A 15034-nucleotide genomic window follows, 5' to 3' on the forward strand; every position below is an offset into this window, starting at 1 on the left:
ATAAGGAATGCGCTGTGTAAGTTCAGAGTGTGCATTCACGTACCAACAAGGTTCCCAGCTGTTAATGCACAATTGTCATTTTAGATTGACAAACTGTAATACTGTATAAGATTTCTCAAACTGAAAGCTTTAGGCTATTTACTGCCGTTTTCAAAGCCCAATGCAAAAATGTGACATTTCATTCACCAATGCGCTTCACTGACACTCTTCGTTCGGCAGCACTAAACCCATATATCTACTTGCCGGCAACCCGCCAAAATAAAAGCTTGCTAATTTTAGATTTGAAAATAATGAAAATTCATATAAAAAGGAAATATTCTCATTTTATTTTTAAGTTTACTAGATAATATTTGTATTTTTATTTAATACTCCTTTTTTATTTTAAAATATGATAGTATTACCACACTTTATTATTATACTAATTGTATATTATATATATATATATATATATATATATTTTTTTTTTTTTTTTTTTTTAAAAATGATATAAATAAAGTCGATATTATTATTACTATTATTAATTTATTTTTTAGTTATATGTAATGGGTCACACTATGTGCAGTGTGAGGACCAAACCAAATCTCCAGGTACACTTATGAGAACCAGGTTAAAAAAACGTTTGCACCCCTGGTTATAGACTTTTCATTAAGACACTAAATCATATCAAAATGGGCATCCGATGACCCCATTAAGATAATAAAATATCCTTCATACTAAGAAAAAAAGGGTGTTTTTTTTTTACAAGATTTAATATAAAGTCTCAGGTGTCCCCAGAATGTGTCTGTGAAGTTCCAGCTCAAAATACATATCACAGATCATGTGTTATATCAATTTGAAAATGCCTATTTTGAGTGGAAGTAGATACATGCTGTTTTCGTACATGTCTCTTTAAATCCAAATGAGCTGCTGCTCCCCGCCTCCTTTTCCAGAATAGGGCTGTACCTTTACAGCTCATACCTCAGATACTGTACCAAAAAACATGTTTAGTTTTGATTATCACATCTGTCATGCTGAAATAATGCATTTTTTAAGCCATATTAGTTTAAACTTCTGATATAGGGTTTTCTGAGCGCACACATCTAAAGGACGTGCAAAGAAACGTGCTGTCACATGGCATGTGAGTACTAAACTAAGTTCTCTTTCATGTCTTATTGCACTTATACTGCCAAATACACAAACGTTTGTTAAAAACACACGAGTTACAAAAACAGTCGGTTATGTCTGTGAATGTAACCAGCTGGGGAAAAGGTCACATGTTTATATTAGATCTGTATGGCAGCAGCGTAATATACAGTAAATAAATCAATAAATCCCCTCTCTTATGTGCTCATCTGTGCAGTCAAAGACAGAACAGTTAGCATGCTTTGCTTAAACTTTTACCTTGGCATTAGAACTGGCAAAACTGGAGCTTGTGGAAACAAAATAGCAGTGCAGTGGGTGGAAATGTGTAATATTATAATAATATTATAATAAGAGCAGCTCGTGTTTTTTTCACATGCTTGCAAAAAAAGGCTTGCCAAAACAAAGCTACTGGGTCGTCCTTTTCACATTTTCTGGATTGGTAGATGCACTGGGGACCCGTTTATGAACAGGCTATTTATTTCTTATGACAGATGATGGAAAATAGTCAAGAAATACAAAGCGTGACTTTTTGGTAGAAAAAAAAAAAAAACTGGAGCATGTTTTTCCACTATAGCAGTACACCTGATTCTGGTTCACTAATAGAGTCTCTATGACCTAAATTGGTTATTTTAGGTATTGAAAACATCCAAAAACTCACTGTGCTCCAGGATCAGGACTGAGAAACACTATTGTAGCTGAAGAGGTGACCTTCAAGCCATAAAATGCACAAGGAGCCCCGGGAGCCACTGGCTCTGGAGTCCTCTGCCCTAGATTAGAGACTTTAGCGGGGAAGCCGGTCCTTTCTGAGCGTTTCTGTAAGGATTTATGGAGCTCAGGTACGGAACAATTCGGTTACCGTGGAGATTCCCTGAGCTCTGTGTTGCTAAGCAGGTAACGTTGAGAAGATGAGCCTTACTGGCATAGGTTCAGATGTCTTTCTGCCCCTACCGTCTGTCTCTCTCTCTCTGTCTTTATTCTCTATCGGTGTCTCTCTCTGTCCCCGGAGTCTTTCTGGCAGTTCTTCAGCTGTCCCAGTCTGTCTTTCTGCCTCTTATCTTCCTCGTACTATTATACAAGCCTTTTAAACAACCGTAAATGTTCAAAGTTAGTGCTCCTAAAAGAAATCCTGCCTTGCCAAATAATAACCCTGAAAAGTCAGTGTATTAATGGTGTGCGTTAATTGTAGAGCATCAGATGAATATGTAAAAAAGCGCTATGACAGCCATGTTGTGGATTGCTTATTAGAGTTTTATGAGGTGTTGAGATATTAAAGTTGAAATAGAGAGAATATCATTAAAATGGAGCTCAGATAAGCATGAAGGCGGTCGAGAGCTACATAATTGAAAACTTGCTCCAGGCTAAATAGCTTCGGAGCGTTATCTAATGTATACTTTATTATGAAGCTTGTATGTACACGGCACGGCCGTGTGGTTTTTTTTTTAGTTTGTTGCATTAGGAAAGTGTTAAAGGATTAGTCCAGCCGAAAATGAAAACTCTGTTCATTTGCTCACCCTCATGTTGTTGCAAACCCATGAAACACAAAAGCAGTTATATCGCTGGAATGCCCAGAGTGCTTTTCATAATGGGGACTGGGGCTTGTGAGCTCTGAAAATAACAAAAAAGCACCATAAAATCAGTCCGTATGACTCATGCGGTACATCCTCTAGTCCTCTGATGTGATGCAATATCTTTGTGAAAGAAGCACACCAAAATTACGAAGCCGTTTGCGGAAAATCTTGCCATCAGCGACAATGCTCAAATCTTCAAACGCGTTTAGTTCAAATATGGTCTCTAAAAAAAACACACCGCACCAGGTTTGTCGACAGTGATGCCAAATGCCTTGGTTTTTCATGTTGTGAATGACAGGTTTGAAGTGTTTTTTTTGAAGAAATGCTAAACAAAACTATCATATGATTTTAGAAAGCTTAGTGCATGAGTCATGTGGACTAATTCAGTAGTAATCTCTTTTGTTCATTTCAGAGATTGACAGCACGTCTATACACATTTGCTTTTGTTGAATGGAAATAAGCAGCCATTCTGCACTACATCTTCTTTTGTGCTTCACAGAAGAAAGAAAGTCATATGGATTTGGAGCGACGTGCAAGTTAATGAGAGAAGAACATTCGTTTTGTCAAAATGCAGTCAAATCCTTTAAGAAAATTAAAGCATAGTTTAAAAGAATACATTGTAAAAAATAAAAAACACAATTTGTTGAGTCAGCTTAAAATAATTTGTCACCTGCTGCCTTCAGATTTTAAGTTCAGGCAACTAAAATAAGTTTAGTCAACTTGAAATGTTAAATTGTACTAAGTAACAACTTAGATATTTGTGTTTGCTAAACTTAACAGATGGGTAAGTAACCCAGCTGCCTTAAAATTTTAAGTTGATTCAACTCAAATATCTAAGTTGTCACTTAGTATAATTTAACATTTCAAGTTGAATAAACTTTTTTTGAGTTGACTGAATTTAAAATTTTAAGGCAGCCAGGTTACAGATTATTTTAAGTTGACTCAACAAATTGTTTTTTACAGTGTAGTTTACCTAGAAAGGAAAATTTGTTAAAGTGACCTATTTCAAATACTGCCTTTTATGCAGTGTTAAATGTAGCCGAAAGTCCACAATAAATAAAGTAATTGTTTCCCAAAAGGAAGAATCAACTCCGAATAGCCTGAACGAGTTGTTAGTAATTTGAATCCTATTTCTGCGATGGCTACACATCACAGGGTAATACATTTGCATAATTCCCACCTACGTTCTACATTGACCGGCCACGAACAACTTGACCTGCCCTCAAACACGTCATTTTACTGATAACGGCTTCTCTAATCTTGGGGAGTTCAATGATTCAGATTCACAAAATGCTTGCTCTTGAAAGATGACTCAGTATCCATTTTATTTGGACCAGCTGGTTCCATTGAATCACAACTTGTAAGTATGATAAATAGTAAATGTTTATGTTTTCTATCAAGTGTTCAAAATATGGAATTATGGCAATGGGCGTGTCGTTTCTGACATGTGCTGTCCGCGGTAGACCAATCACAACAGACTGGGCCATCTGACCAATCAGAGCAGAGTAGGATCATGGAAAGGAAGGGTTTAGAGAGACTTGGCCAAAGCCACTAGATGGCAGGCCTGCAACCGTTAGCTGAAAAAGTGTAACGGCTAAAGCTAACGCTTCCGGTCTGGCAGTACGTGGGAAAAAGAGACCAGAGGCTGTTTTCTTTGAATGGATGTCAATGGAAGAGAGGCTTCAATACTCTGAATAAACCACTTTTTAGAGGAAGCGGCTTATCATTTAATGAATCGACAGCCTATCTGCTAATCTTCAGCATGTTTTACACTAAACAATCATTTTGGATTGAACTATTTTTAGAGTTTACCACGAAAAAAAAAAATTTCAGGAATTATCTCCATATAGTATCGAATATGCAGTTTCAATGCATTTTCTAAAAAATAAAATAAAATTTATATACTTTTTAACCTCAAATGCTCGTCTTGTCTAGCTCTGCGTCTACTCTCTGCATTCAATACAGTTAGGGTATGTCAAAAAACTTCCATCTCATTTTCTCCTCCAACTTCAAAATCGTTCTACATCGCTGTTTTACCTTTTTTTGTAAAGGGTGTTTGATCTTCTTTACACATTCACTTTGTAAACACTGGGTCAATACTTCTGCAGCGATGCAGGATGCTTTTGAAATTGGAGCATTTTAGGTTAAAAAAAAATATATATATATATATATATATATATATATATATATATATATATATATATCGTTTTGCTAGATAAGAGCCTTCTTCCTCGGCTGGGATCTTTAAAGCCCTTTGAAGCTGCATTTAAACTACATTTTGGAAGTTCAAGCTCTTGGGCACCATAGACGCCCACTATAAGGAGAAAATTCCTGAAATGTTTTCCTCAAAAAACATAATTTCTTTACGACTGAAGAAAGAAAGACATGAACATCTTGGATGACAACGGGGTGAGTGCATTATCTGTAAATTTTTGTTCTGAAAGTGAACTTCTCTTTTAATGACGGGAAAAAAATGTTCTGCGCATCAGGCGCATGGTCCAAAAGGGTTGTATCTGTTCTCTTAATGAGTCATGGGTGTGTTATGGTCATAAAGTGCAATAAACCAGAGTCTCATCTCCCATTCCCTTTAAAAGCCGGTTGCACTTGCACTATGGCGGATTCACTATTTACATGGCGGAATTTGCTAGAACAAACACTGAATGCTTCTCCAGATAGGAAATGGATCTCATGCACAAAGTTATAGCATACACAATAATAATCTTTTACACTGTAACCCTCTTATTTTTAATATTTGGCATGTTTGTGTGCTGGTGCACGTCCTTGTGTGTGTAATAAGCAGAATGTACGCTCGTTGTGCACCCACCTATAGGTGCATATTACTAATGCACCCTTTAAATAAATGAAAAAAGAAAAAATATTGAGCCATTGGCCTTAGATCAGGTTTTAGTTGGTCAATGGCGCAATCAAACACACCTCGTCATTTGCTAGTTAAACAACATGGCACTGGAGATGAAAATGATAATCTTGAATGCATGTACACCTCTCACAGAAGACCCAAAACAATATTAGTAACATGAAAAATGGCTTAATTGGGGCATTTTTAAAAAAAGGCCATCCATAATGTAAATTAAATGTTTCTTCATCATCACCAATGGATCCTCAGCAGTGAATGGGTGCCGTCAGAGTCCAAACCATTGATTAAAAACATTACAACAATCCACAAGTAATCCACACCACTGCAGTCCATCAATTAACATCTTGCAAACTAAAAAGCTATATGTTTGTAATAAACAATTCCATCTTTAAGATTTAACTTCAAACTATTGTTTCTATCTGTAATTTAGCTTTGTCTGATCTACATGGTCTAAATTTTTAGGTAAACTGTTCCTTTAACTTTCCAGTGGAGAAAAAAGTGGGTGGTCTTGTCATGTATGATGGTATTTTTTAACAGGTTCAGCTGGGTTTATTGCAGCTTGGTTGATAATGATACTTGATGGAAACTGAAAAATAATTACACAAAATTCAGTCATTCTGCTGGTCGCCATGCCATTTTGTAACCTAAATTTAGGATGATGGGTTTTTCAGATGGTGTTTTGCTTTTTTTTAAAAAGTGCCAACAGAAGCATTTGAAGTCGTTTCAGGCGGTTTGGAGTTTGTTCCTTTCATCTCCGTGAAGTGCTGAAGTGTGTTCCATTACATTTCTCTCCATGCCAAAACTGATACTCCTCCATCCTGCGGTTTAGAGTCTGACAGCGTCTCAACGAATGAGATGATTAAAGATTTGAACACTTCAGCAAGCAAATCACCTGCTACCCAGGCAATCAGGGTTCTTGCGTATTTTTCACTGCTCCCCGTACACCTGTATAATAGACTCCATATTTAGTAAATTACAGTATAATCTACTTTATTTATTTATTTACACATCAGGTGTCTTTTTACTGTCAAATTGTATTTTTTTTTATTACAAATCATGGAACTATTTCAATTTAAACTGAAACACTTGACTAGTATTTATTTATTTCCCTAAATTTAGTACTTACTGACTGCTGTGAGTTTTAATATAAAGCAATGATTTGGCAAATGTGTGTCTTCTTCTTACTGTTAACTTTTATTTGTTTAAAATTGTATTTTAATTCTATTTTCATTTACATTTGACTTATTGTTTTATTCATTTATTTATTGCTTTATTTATTTGTCGTTTATTTGCTTATATATTTTTTGTTTTATTTATTATTTCATTTATTTATCTGTATTTTACAACCAGTGGCAGACCTAGAATATATATATATAATTCTTTGTTTTATTTGTTTTATTCCTTTATTTATTGTTTTATATGTTTATCAATTTCAGTATTATTTTATGTATTTTTTATTGTTTCATTCATTTATTATTTCTTAATTGTTCTATTCATTTAATTATTGTATTTATTTTATTTTAGTTTAGTTTTTTGTGTTTATCAATTTCTCTATTATTTTATTCATTTAATTATTATTTTGTTTATTTATTTATTTTATATATTGTTTTATGCTTAGCAATTTCTCTATTATTTTATTTATTTTTTATTAAATTATTATTTTTATCGTTTTATTCATTTATTTTTTATTTTTTGCTTAATTATTTTGTTTATCAATTTCTTGGTTATTTTATTTTTTAACCTTTTATTAATTTATTAGTTTTTAAATTGTTTTATTCTTTTTATTATTATTTTATTTATTTGCTTCATATATTTTTTCTTTATATATTGTTTTATGTTTATACATTTCTCTATTGTTTTATTAATTTTTTCTTTTATTAATTTATTATTTTTTATTGTTTTATTCATTTAAGTATTTAATTTATTTATTTATTTATTTGCTTTATATATTTTCCTTACATATTGCTTTATATGTTTATCAGTTTCTCTATTATTTTGATATTTATCCTTTTATTATTTTATTATTTTTTAATTGTTTTATTCATTTAATTATTATTTTATTTATCCATTCATTTATTTATTTATTTTGTTTGCTTTATATATGTTGTCTGTATATATTTATATTTATTTAATTTTTTAAATCATAACTGTTGCTCTTTAAACTGTCAGCACAACTAACGGTTGTGATGCTTAATATAAAAGATATATATATATATATATATATATATATATATATATATATAGTTAATTGACCAATTACTTATAAATTAGTATGTGTCTTTTTACTTTCAAATTTAATTGTATGCATTTTTTAATACAAGTATAATCACATAACTGGTGCACTTTACTTGCCTAGTAACCATTTACTTTAGTCATATTTTGAGAAGTAGGCCTAATGAGGTGTTTCACAATGACTGATGGGTAAATGTCTCTCCACTTCCTGTGTAAATGTGTTCTTTATGCTATTTGCAGATTGAGCTAATGCACTTCCTACAATTTATAATCACATTTAAAATGGTCAGTTGAAATGTATCCGCTGTGTGAGATTATATTGACCTCTTCCGCCATTTACTTTCACTGTAGTGTCTTTTTTAAGTTCTGACTGATGCACTGACTACTTTGTGACTGGATGGATATCTGCATTATGGCTGAAGGTGTCTGACAGTCAGGGGAAGGTGATCCATCCTACAATCCCTATCTGTGCTTCTGTGGTTGTCAGCCCGTTTCAAACTGCTGTCATGCTCGTCCCACCTGGGATTGAATGCTGAAGAGTTTGACGGCGATGGAAATTAATTGGAGGCATTTGTTTACGTGCTCGGTCGCGATCGGCGTCCCCAAGCTTGCCGTCTGTCAGGCCGATCTGTCATTTCAGACCTGGATCAGGCAAGAGTCAGGAACGCACAGGTTCCTCTCCACAATCCCTTTACGATGCCACCGAGTCTCAGCTGAGAGCGTTCAGAGCACTGCAAACCGAAAGTCGTGAAAGTGCCGGAGGATTCTCATTAAGGTTATTGTCTCCCCGGTCCCACGACCGAACAAGGCTGTCATCTTCTTGTAATATTCCTCTCAAAAACAAAATTATTCAAGCCCTTCCTTGTAATTCACTATGCGCTTTCTAAAAATACTTTCATTTCGGTAAACACAGTGGAGTTCTTAGAAAGGAACAGGAATGTAAAAGAATGAGAGTAATTCAGGCACTTAGAGGCCAAAGGGTTGTTGTGTTTTTAGATGATTAGAAGCCCAAAGACTGGAAAAAATGTGGTGCACTGAAGATATAACAGTAGGGTCCTTACAGACTCAAGCTTTAGAGACGTTTAGGCTTTCAAAGTCATTAATCGTGATGTAATTTTTGTGATGTTAAAATACTTTCTCCTGTGGGTGATGTGTTGCTCTTGACATAAAAAATCTGTTGTGCTTAATGAATTTATTTGTGTTTGTGTAATTTATTGTTTTATTAATTAATTTCTTATTTATTTATTGTATTTCCCAACCAATGGCAGAGGTAGAGTGTTTTTGGGAACAGTTTTGACTTGTTTGAAAAATTCCACAATTTATTTCACAATTCCAACATGTATGTATTTATTTATTTATTTATTGTTTTACTTACTGTTTTATTCATTTATTTATTGTTTTATTTAGTTGTCATTTCATTTCTTTCTTTTTCTTTCCTTCTTTCTTTCTTTCTTTTTTTGTTTTTACAAGCAGTGGCAGGTGTAGAATGTTTTGGGGAACACTTCTGACTAGTTTGAAAAATTGTGACTATGTTTGGAAAAAAAAGAATAATCATTCATTCATTCATTCATTGTTTTACTATTTGTTGTATCATTATTTTATCTAGTATTATCTATTATAATATCTATTTTCGTTATTTATTCATTGTTTCACTTATTGTTTTAGTCATTTATTTATTGTTTTATTTGTCATTTTAATTATTTGCTTATATATTTTTTTTGTATGTATTATTTTATTATTTGTATTTTACAACCAGTGGCAGATGTAGAATGTTTTTGGGAACACTTTCGACTAGTTTGAAAAATTTCAAATGTTTGAAAAAAATAAATAAATAATAATCATCCTTCATTCATTCATTCATTGATTCATTCATTCATTGTTTTACTTATTTTTCTATTGTTTTTTTTATTGTTTTATATATTTATCCATTTTCTCTATTTTTTTCTATCAATATTTTATTTATTTATTTTACTTGCTTTATTTATTTAATTTGCTTATATATTTATTGTTTTATTTATTTATTTGTATTTTAGAACCAGTAGCAAATGTAGAATGTTTTGGGAATTATCTAAAGTTTCGACTAGATTGACAAACACCAAATGTTTGAAAAAAATATATATATATATATATATATATATATACACACATATATATAATATTAATTCATTCATTCATTCATTCATTCATTGTTTTACTTATTGTTTTATTCCTTTATTTATTGTTTTATATATTTATCAATTTCTCTATTATTTTATTCATTTTTTTTTTTGTTTTATTAATTGTTTTATTTTTATTAATTTATTTATTTATTTTTTGTTTTATTTGTTTATTTGTATTTTAGGACATATGGCAACTATAGAATGTTTTAGGAACCATTTTGAAAAAATTGAAAAATTCCACAAGTTTGAGAAAAAAATAAATAAAAATTATTTATTTATTTATTTATTTATTCATTCATCCATCCATCCATTTTAATTCATTCAGTGTTTTACTTTATGTTTTAGTCATTTATTTATTGTTTTATTTATTTGCTTATATATTTATTTTTTGTATTTATTATTTTATTTATTTATCTGTATTTTACAAACAGTGGCAGATGTAGAATGTTTTTGGGAAGCGTTTCGACTAGTTCCAAATGTTTGAAAAAATAAATAAATAATAATAATAATTCATGAATTCATTTGTTCATTCATTCGTCCACTTGTTCATTCATGTATTGTTTTACTTATTGTTTATTCCTTTATTTATTTTTATATACATTAATTAATTTCTATATTATTTTTATTCATTTTTCATAGTTTTATTATACATTTTATTTATTTATTTGTTTATTTATTGTTTTATTAATTTATTGTTTTTATTTATTTATGTATTTTAGGATATATGGCATATGTAGAATGTTTTTAGGAACCGTTTTGACCAGTTTGAAAAATTCCACAAGTTTCATCTATTCATCCATCCATCTATCTATCTGTCCGTCTATCTATTTTTCTTGTTCTGTTTTAAATTATATTTTCTTGTTCCATTTTTACTCATGATGCTACGCAATACAGCTTTTGTTTTCATGTGTCTGTGATTGATGATGGTCAAAACCATGTTTTTCTCACCTGTCTCTGCAAACATTTGCTAAACAGGTTTTATTTTTCATGTAATGATGGAATCAAGTGCTGCTGCATTCATGTGATGCAAGATTTCTTCAGAGTTTAACTTAAAATTCCAACTTCAAGAGTTGAATAGAGCTCTCCATTCATATATCGTAGTAATTTGCATCGTGTTGTCATTCTTTGTATTCCCGTCAGGTGTGACCACTGTGCTGACTATGACCACTTTGAGTATCAGCGCTCGTAACTCCCTGCCAAAAGTAGCCTACGCCACAGCCATGGACTGGTTCATCGCAGTGTGTTACGCCTTTGTCTTCTCTGCCCTGATTGAGTTCGCCACCGTCAACTACTTCACCAAGCGTGGCTGGGCTTGGGATGGCAAGAGCGTGGTCAATGACAAGGTAATTATCATTAATCATGTCCCAGCATGCTTTGTGTTGTTCGGGCGGGGTGGCAGATGCATCGGATTGATTGACGTGGTGACAGTGCGGTAAATTTGTGAGTGATGTGACGTCTCGGGGAAAATGAAGTGACTGATGGGAATTCAAGAGCACATTAGGTTGATGTGGAGTTACCTTGTCCAATAAAGAAAAAAAATTGCAGTTAATACTATATGCTATCTTCTTATTAATATTGATAGTTTACTTTTTTGAAAGTAAAATACCTTTAAGTATGCTTATAAATACATCAACCTCCAGGTTGTGGTTCACATGTCTTTTCTGTGAAATCTTAAGAACAACTTTGATATTTGTAGGAATGTTTCATGATAAACACTTACTGGACTGAAGCAACTAAGGTGTTCTTGATTATCCAGACATCATTTTTTAGAAAAATAATTTTAAAATGTTCAAATATGATCATCAAGATTTTGTTGTTTATGAATGTTTATTTGTTCATCTTTCAATCATTGTTTTGCATTGCATTATATGATTTGCCCTATAATAAAACTACAGAGCATTGATCATAAAACTAAGCATTACATCTTACTAAGATATATTATTGGAAGATATAGAGTGACGATTGATGTGTGTATCCTTTTATGTAACTTGTCTGCTATACTGTTACAAAGATCTCACTGATTTACATTACAAGCTATCAGGTGAAAGAGGTCAATATAATCTCACACAACGGATACATATCAACTGACTATCTTAAATGTGATTACAAATCATAGGGTGGGCATTAACTCAATCTGCAAATAGCATAGAGAACACATTTACACAGAAAGTGGAGAGGCATTTACCCATCAGTCATTGTGAACCACCTCATTAGGCCTACTTCTCAAAATACAATATGACATATTATTGGTAGAGAATGATTAACGACTGATGTGTATAGCATTTTATGTTACTATTCAGCTATACTGTTATAAAGATATCATTAAATTAACATTACAAGCTTTTAGAATTTCATCTTATTTGGCCATATAAATAAAAGCATCTGCACCCAATTGCATATTTTTGCTTAGTTTGGGCCTCTAAAAAAAAAAGAGAGAGAGAGAGATTTCCCTCCTCATACGAGCTCTATATTCTCATATATCATGCTATATGAGTCATAAATATGGAAACCTATTTCTGCCACTGAATAAAAAATAAAAAAAGTAATTGCAAATTTTTTATCTCAGATTTGCATGATACAGACTGGCAATTCTGACTTTTTTTCTCAGAACTGTGAGATATAAACTCATAATTCTAACAATTCTGACTTCTGACGGACATATTTTTAATTTTTAGGATTGCGAGTTTATATCTCACAATTTTGAGAAAAAATGTCAGAATTGTGAACAAAAAAGTCAGAATTGTTAGATGTAAACTCACAATTCTGACTTTTTTCTCAGAGTTGCATGATATAAACTTACAAATGCGTGTTTTAAAGTCAGAATTGCAAAATATAAACTTGCAATAGCGTGAAAAGGTCAGAGTTGTGAGATACAAACTTGCATTTGCGTGAAAAAAAGTCAGAACTGCGAGATATAAACTCACAGTTCTGACTTTTTCTCAGAATTGCATGGTATAAACTTGCAAAAGTGTGTTATAAAGTCAGAATTGCGAGATATAAACTCACATTTCTGACTTTTTCTTAGAATTGCATGATATAAACTTGCAGTTGCATGTTATAAAGTCAGAATTGCAAGATATAAACTCACTGTTCTGATTTTTGTCCGAATTACAAGTTTATATCTCACAATTCTGACTTTAACATGCAATTGCAAGTTACATCATTCTCACATTCAGAGAACGTCAGTATTTTTTTTTTCCCCTTCAAAACTGGACTTTATAACTCACAACTGCAAGTTTATGTCTCACGTTTGTATCATGCAATTCTGAGAATAAAAAAAGTCTGAAGTGTGAGATAAAAAGTCGCAATAACCTTTTTTTTTAACTCAGTGGCAGAAATGGGCTTACATACATAAAAGGGATGGTTGCGAACATAAATTCACTTTTTTAAAGTGTTTTCTCAAAAGATTTAATAAATAATTTTAACTTCAAAAAGTTTTGTTTTGTTTTGTTTTGTTTTTTGAGGTTTTTTTTAACAGAGACTTTTACTGAACTGCCTGGTTCTCGGATGTTTCACATATCTGAGATCACAATATGAATTCCATATAAAACCTTTCTCGTCAGATTCATCTAATCGACTATAGTGTATTTTATAAATCTTCAAAGAAACTTCTGAGACAAAGCTGATACATGAATGCTTTTGCATGTAATTCATTACTTTCTTTTTTAGTTATTTATTTTTGATATTGTTGCATTTCAAGTATGTTTCTCCTTCTGTTTAGGGCACCTTAGAAAAAAAATGTGTCTTTTAATACACTCTACCTTTCTAAAATAGATAAGGGTTGATATTACATGCCAAACAACAGCTGTAAGATCTCACTTCATTGTCTTTATCTGCAATGTAATTTTGTCTCCAGCAATTTACTGATATCCTGACTGTAAAACCATGCTGATAGAATCATGCGCTGTCTATGATACATGCGGCTTGCTGTACTTCTGCTGCAGGTCAGAATGAGATAAGCATGGATTAGTCCATTATGATCTTATCATGGAGCACTGCAGACTTCACCCATATCCTGTTCATTTGAGCTGGGGGAAACTAAAGAGGGTCAGATTATACAGAGGGTTCATCTAATCTAATTAGTACACATTCAGTGGTGATTATTCATGCAAACAATCTGGACTGATTGATTACAGAAGAAAAATGTAAATTTTGTAATTTATAAAGAAAATGTAGGTGGTGATCGCCTGTGCCTGTGGTTGCTAACATGTTCTAGGTTTTGTTATAAGTTGTTAACAAGTTTGAGGTGTTGCTGAGGCATTGTTATGTGGTTGCTAATGTTCTATTGGTTACAGTGGGTTGTTCATAAATTCTAAGTGTTGCCAGAACATTGCTATGCAGTTGCTAATGTGTTCTAGGTGTTGCTATGGGGGTTCTTGTCTGTGCAATTGCCTGTGGTTTCTAACATGTTCTAGGATTTGTTATAGGTTGTTAGCAAGTTCTAGGTGTTGCTAGGGCATTCCAGTGTGGTTACGAACATGTTCTAGGTGTTTCTATGAGGTTGCTAATGAATTCTAGGTGTTACTGTGTGGTTTTTAACATGTTCTAGGTGTTGTTATGGGTTGCTAACGAGTTCTAGGTGTTACAAAATGGTTGTTAACATGTTCTGTGTGTTGCTAATGAGTTCTAGGTGTTACTATGCAGTTGTTAACATGTTCTAGGTGTTGCTGTGGGGTTGCTAATGAGTTTGTAGGTGTTACTGTGTGGTTCTTAACATGTTCTGGGTTTTATGGGTTGCTAACGAGTTCTAGGTGTTACAAAGTGGTTATTTACATGTTCTAGGTGTTACAACACGGTTATTAACATGTTCAGGGTTGCAAATTAGTTCTGAGTTTTACTAATGGTTGTTAACATGTTCTATGTGTTGCAGTGAGGTTGCTAATGAGTTCTACGTGTTACAAAGTGGTTGTTAACATGTTCTAAGTGTTACAAAGTGGTTGTTAACGTTCTACGTGTTGCAGTGAGGTTGCTAATGAGTTATATGTGTTACAAAGTGGTTGTTAACATGTTTTAGGTGTTACAAAGTGGTTGTTAATATGTTTACGTGTTGCAGTGGGGTTGCTAATGAGTTCTACATG

General features: G+C 32.5%; 1 protein-coding gene across 1 annotated transcript in view; it reads left to right on the forward strand.

Moving 5' to 3' along the window:
• Nucleotides 1-15034, forward strand: part of LOC127175991 (gamma-aminobutyric acid receptor subunit alpha-2) — a 91459-nt gene that overhangs the window by 63883 nt on the left and 12542 nt on the right. The window contains exon 9 of the mRNA XM_051127383.1: nt 11097-11299. Coding sequence (XP_050983340.1) covers nt 11097-11299 — 203 coding nt within the window. The remainder of the gene's footprint in view (nt 1-11096; nt 11300-15034) is intronic.

This window comes from Labeo rohita, chromosome 14 (genome assembly GCF_022985175.1).
Source record: "Labeo rohita strain BAU-BD-2019 chromosome 14, IGBB_LRoh.1.0, whole genome shotgun sequence".
Classification (NCBI taxonomy): domain Eukaryota; kingdom Metazoa; phylum Chordata; class Actinopteri; order Cypriniformes; family Cyprinidae; genus Labeo; species Labeo rohita.